At 56.0% G+C, this 5,520-nt stretch overlaps 1 protein-coding gene across 5 annotated transcripts in view; it reads left to right on the top strand.

Annotated features, from left to right (window-relative positions):
* Window positions 1-5,285, top strand: part of NFATC2 (nuclear factor of activated T cells 2) — a 123,322-nt gene extending 118,037 nt beyond the window's left edge. For 3 of the 5 annotated variants that reach the window (XM_077778294.1, XM_077778290.1, XM_077778291.1), the window contains exon 8: window positions 3,256-5,285. In XM_077778294.1, the coding sequence (XP_077634420.1) occupies window positions 3,256-3,311 (56 nt within the window). In that variant the 3' untranslated portion in view covers window positions 3,312-5,285. The remainder of the gene's footprint in view (window positions 1-3,255) is intronic. The other 2 variants (XM_077778293.1, XM_077778292.1) reach the window with 2 other exon arrangements.
* The last annotated feature ends 235 nt before the right edge of the window (window positions 5,286-5,520 follow it).

Genomic DNA, 5,520 nt, shown 5'->3' on the forward strand with positions numbered 1-5,520 from the left:
TGTGTGCAGACGGGGGGGGGGGGGGGGGGGGGGGGGGGGACAAGGGAGCCAGAGCTGTCCGTGCCACCTGAGGCTACTTACCACTTCAGGAGAAAAAGGAAGCCCAGAAGGGCATTATTGAGCACCTCCTCAGTCCCGAGGCTCTGTTTATTTTTATTTTTTTTTAAGGTTTTATTTATTTCTAGGAGAGAGAAACAGCGTGAGCAGGGGAGGGTCAGAGAGAGAGGGAGTCACAGACTGAAACAGGCTCCAGGCTCTGAGCTGGCAGTCAGCACAGAGCCCGACGCGGGGCTCGAACCCACGAACCGCGAGATCATGACCCAAGCGAAAGTCGGACGCTCAACCGACTAAGCCACCCAGGCGCCCCACGAGGCTCTGTTTAAAAGCTGAGGATTCCCTGGGGGAACAAGAACAACAGAGCACTAGCTAGTGAATCGCCTGGAACCGATAAACGGAGGAGACTGGGCAGGACTGTGGGGCTGCAGGGCGGAGCACCCAGGCAGCCTTCATGGAGGAGAGGGAGCAGAGAGCCTTGAATGAGGGAGTGAGGAGAAAGGCAGTAGAGGCCGTGGGGGCTGATAGAGCCCTTCCTCTACCAGAAGAATGCAGGCGGGGCCCAGAGCAGGGGTTTGGGCGGAAGGGAGACCGCGGGCAGGCAGAGCCGCTGCGGGAGAGCAGAGCTGGGGAACCAGGGGCGGCGGGGGGGCCCCGTCCCATAAAGCACAGAGGCCGGGACGGAGGCCCAGGGAGAGGTTGCGGGGTGGGCATCAGGGAAGTGGTTCGGGTACTCGGGGCTGCAGAGGGGAGACCTCCCCGCAGACAGGAGACCCTCCCCGACTTGGGCTCCAGGTCCCCCCAAGCGGTGGGCCACCCAGCGGGCCACTCCTGCTTTAGAACTTTCTCCTCGCTCACGGCCAGGGCAGCCAGCTCTGAGGTTTCAGCAAGAGAGGGCTCGTCTCACCAGAGAGGTCTCTGTGGGGTTTGGGCGGGCCTCGCTTCAGGGCCTGAGCGCACAGCCACCTTCTCACCACCCCCAACCACACGAAGGGCTAAGTGCATGGTGTCTGGAGTTTTCCAGACACAACTCTTAGTTTCTACCTGACCATAGCTTGTAGGAAGCGCTTCTCTCTGCTTGAACGTGCCTCCACCCCGGCCCCGGCCCCAGCCCCCTGCCTTCGGAGAAGGGAAACGACCCTTCAGCGAGGGCCGGGGTGCCAGCACCGTTGCCTACCGGGTATTTTTAGAAAGCCAAGGCTGTGGAAAGTTTCCATTAAGGATCGACTCCTCCAGTTTCCTAGATTGAGAAAACAGGAAGCCTTTCAGAATCCGGGCTTTGAAAAGCTTCGCATGAAGCTGTACTGACCCCACCTCCCTGCGCCTGGCATTCTGCTTTCGCTACTGCTCCCTGCCTGCCTGCCTCACCCAGGGCTCCCAGCTTTCCAGGCCCGGGCATGGGGCAGGGTTCATGAACTGGATGGAAGGTGGGGGGGCAGGGGGCTGCCCTTCATCACAGGGTTCCTGCTTGAGGGGCCCTGGGAGGCAGCTAAGCTGGTACCTGGTATACAGTAAGCACCCAGGTAACGACGTTGGTTCGCTGAAAGTGAATTCATCCTCTGAGCTGCTATTAGCAGATCGGCTGCTACGCTCTGCTATTCTAATACGCACGCGCACCTCCGTACACCTCTAGCGCGTATACCTAATGCACACGATGCTGTGAATACCTGCTGGACTCTGGGCACTGCGATAATTCCAGCACTTGCATTATCTTATCCAAGCTCCTCCAGAAGGATGAAGCCATGTTTAGACCCGATTTACAGATGGGGAGACTGAGGCAAGTGTCAGTAAGCGAAGAAGCAGTCGAGGAGGGATTCTAACCCTGGCTGTCGGGCTCCGGAACCCACACTCCCGCGTGCTCTCAGCCCATAGCTGAAGAACAGAGAGCGGGGCCTCAATACTTTCTAGCACAAAATGAAGCCTCCTGGTGCGAAGCACTATCTTCAGAGTCCGACCCAAANTACGGAACACTGTTTAGCAGGCGGGTGCCAGGGGCATTGCCGACGGACCTCAGTGCCTACCGGGGAGCAAACGGTGCACACCAGGAGTTCCACTCGCCAGAGGAGGAAACCGAGGCACAGAGAGGTCGAGTCACACCGCTGCCAGTGGAGTGAGGGAGCCGAAGGTCAGACGTGCCTTTTCCGTCCTGAAGGCAGTCGGCGTTGGTGCTCCTCTTACTCCGGGGCTTGTGTTCTCGTCCATGGAGGGGTCTTCTGGAAAAAACATGCTGGACCTAAGAGGGCTCAGCTCGAGCCCCGTGGGGAGGCTCGGTGCAAATCTCAACGGTTAGAAGCAGGGAGGATCACAGGAAGGTAAAGGTGACGACCTGCCCCCAGTACGAGGGGGCTGGGGAAGGACTGAGGGGAGATTCAGTGACCCCCCCCACAAGGCACCTAGCAGGGGGCTCCCTCCTCTCTCCCCCGGCCCCTGGGACCTGCGGACCCATCCCGCTGCACAGGCGCGGGGACTCCCCCCTCGGAGCGCGTGCACACCTCTGCCTGGGCTGCCACAGAGAGCAGCTTTTTACCGAGAGGGCTGAAGGAAGCCCTTTTTGCCAGATCCACATTCTAACACCTTATTGCCCTGCTTACAGAGACCAGGGTCCCGGCTAAGGGGCTGAGAGGGGCGGGGAGAGGACATCACGTTCCCGGTTCCCTTCTGAGGGGGAGGCCAAAGTTTCCAAACCCCCTGAGAGGACAGTGTGTGTGTGCGTGTGTGTGTGTGTGTGTGTGTGTGTGTGTGTGTGTGTGTTTCCTGGCTGAACTGAGAGAGATCTTGTCTACACGGATAGCTACTCTTCGTGGTATTTCCATCTACTCTCTCTGGAAAAGTCTCCCTTTCGAGAACTGTTTTGTGGGTCAACTATGGCTTAGTCCCTCAGTAGGAATTTTCTGGATGCTGTGATAAGGGAGGGAGTGTGGCGGCCTCAGAGAGCCTGAACAGGCTTAGATCCTGCCCTAGAGCCGAGCTCGTTTCTGTCACCATTTTGTACAGTCCCCTCCACTGACAAAACTGTAGCACAAAATATGATCATCCGGGAAAACAGAGCACAGGAAGGCATTTCCTATGTTAAAAATTGTCAAACGGAGAGAACAAAAGTGCATTTTTTTAAAGGTTCTAGAAAGCTAATCCGACCCGTGTTGTTGGTGCCCGCTCACTCGCCCCTCCTCTCTCTCTCTCTTTCTCTCTTTTCTTTTGTAGTTAATGAAATTATCAGGAAGGAGTTTTCAGGACCTCCCGCCAGAAATCAGACGTAGAAGATGCCGTTAGGAAGAAACCTCCCGTATCTGACCCCTCGGAGCCCTCCACTGCCTCTCACCTTCTGTTCTCTTTCCTGTACATCTCCTGGCCCGGAGGCCGCACGCGGGACAATGTGTGGGCAGAAAGCTGACCCTCGATTCAGGAGCTCGCCACCTCTCTGTGTAAACACCAGAGGGGACACTCTGCCTTTTGATTTTTGTCTTAAATCCCAGAGAGCATCTCGGTTTGACTTTCATGGTGTCCTTAAGTGCCTGCTGACCAAAAACACACAGTTCTGAACAAGCCAGCACGCCGCAGCCGCCCCCGGCCGGCCGGCCCGGAGCCCAGGGCGGGGGCTGGGGGGGGGGATGGAAGATGTGGGCCCTGTCATTAAACCCCAGCCCTGCGTTCATTTTTCCAGGTCACAGATACAGCTTCTGTACCTTTTGAAGGAAAGGAGTTTTCACACAGCAACCAAAGGAACGTGACCCAAGAGTCTGGCTTAGGGGCTGAAGAAAAACGGAAGCCGGACTGCCTCCTTAGGGATCACCCGTCCCAGGCCACCGCTGGGCCACAGCTCGAGCCTGAGTTTTGAGTATTCTCATTCTGAAGCACAACTGTCTGGCCCATAACAAGAGGGCCTGTTAAAACTCGGCGTTAAGTTATGACACGTGTACACATTTGTAATTATTTTTTTTTTCCCTTCTGCTTCAGAGAGCTGGCTGGAGCTGGGGCTCTCTCCGGGCCAGCGGCTCCTCACCCCTGCAGCGGGCCATCAGACTGGGGCGGGGACCCCAGGCTGCACTGTTAGCGCCTCTGCACCCCTGCAAGCTGAGGGCTTTCTGCTGGTCTTGCTTTCTTTCCTCCCAACAGCCAGAGTGCTTTTCCATAAACTAGTAAAGAAGAAGAATCTCAAGCACATGCATTGAATTTCGAGAAGGAATCAAAGAGCTAAACCAACCAAAAAAAAAAAAAAGTGAAGGTATTTTTGTTAAATTGTGAGAGAGGAGGCAAGGGGCAGGCCCAAGTGTTTCTCGAAGTGGGTTCCCCCATGACGGGGCGGAGTTCCCTCTCTCTGGCCTAGACTCCACGTGGGATGCGAGCTCAGGCTGTGGCCCCAGAGTTCATTGGTGATTTTTACCTGAAGCCATTTCCAAGGGCCCTGGGTCCCAAAGCCCTGTCTGCATTAGCCGCCTGCATCCACATCGAAGAGGAGCGGCCCTCCGTGTAGACCTCAGACCGAAGGCGCTCCGCCCAGACCGGTCCCGTGGTGCTGGGCACCCCGCGCCCTCACGAGTCTTCCTTCGCTGGTGCAGAAGAGTCCGAGCCCTGCGCAGGGGTGGGCTCTCATCACCCAGACGCGTTCCTGGCGGCAGGTGTCGGAGACACCCCGGAACAAGCCAGGGGTCCGTGTTCAGCAGTTCGGCTTCTTCCCCGATAATCAAAATAGCGCAGACGTTCCCGGCGCTCTTCGAAAGGCTGTGCTTCGCGATTGCTCAGGCAGATCTGCTAGATAGAAGCCTAGGAAGAGAATCCTGGCCGGTCAGGGCTCTCCCTGGGGGATATACACGTCCTGGCTTTCTTGTTAAGGTTACGCAGAGGTTAAACCTTCCCCCATAGCCCTGCCGGGAGCGCGGCCTGGGGACTAGGGGCTGGTGGGTCCGGTGCTCCAGAGAGTGGACAGAACGCCCAGGGTGTGACCTTTTAATAGATACCCAGCATGTCCCCCCCCCAACACCTGGGGACCTCTCTTCCACCCAAGCACAAAGTTCAGCAAAATCTGCTTTTACGCAAAATGCGGGTGAGAACTTGACCGTTGCTGCAGAGCTCCTGGGATGTGAAATTCTTCTGAATTCATGAAAAGTTTCCTTATACCAGCAGTTTCCCAGCAATATTGGACTTAACTGGGGCAGAGTTAAAAGTGCTTGGTGACTGATCTGTTCTCACCCGACCTGACTAGGAACCATTTCCCTTTTTTTTTTTTTTTTGTTGCACATGAAGGATGTTGACCTTCCTCAGTTATCTGAATGTTTTACCCAAGTGCCTTCCTGCTATTATAAGCAAAGTCGCTCTGCTCCATTGTGCCTGGATGAGACGAACAAGGGCTAATGCGTTTTCCATCAATCTTCTAGGTTAGTGAAAAGGGCCTCCTGCTAGTTCGAACTCTTGTACGAATCTGTGCACGTACATGTGTGTATAATGCACGCACAAGCTTTTTCTAAGACC

Source organism: Crocuta crocuta, unplaced genomic scaffold, assembly GCF_008692635.1.
Source record: "Crocuta crocuta isolate KB4526 unplaced genomic scaffold, BGI_CrCroc_1.0 scaffold27, whole genome shotgun sequence".
NCBI classification, from domain to species: Eukaryota; Metazoa; Chordata; class Mammalia; order Carnivora; family Hyaenidae; genus Crocuta; species Crocuta crocuta.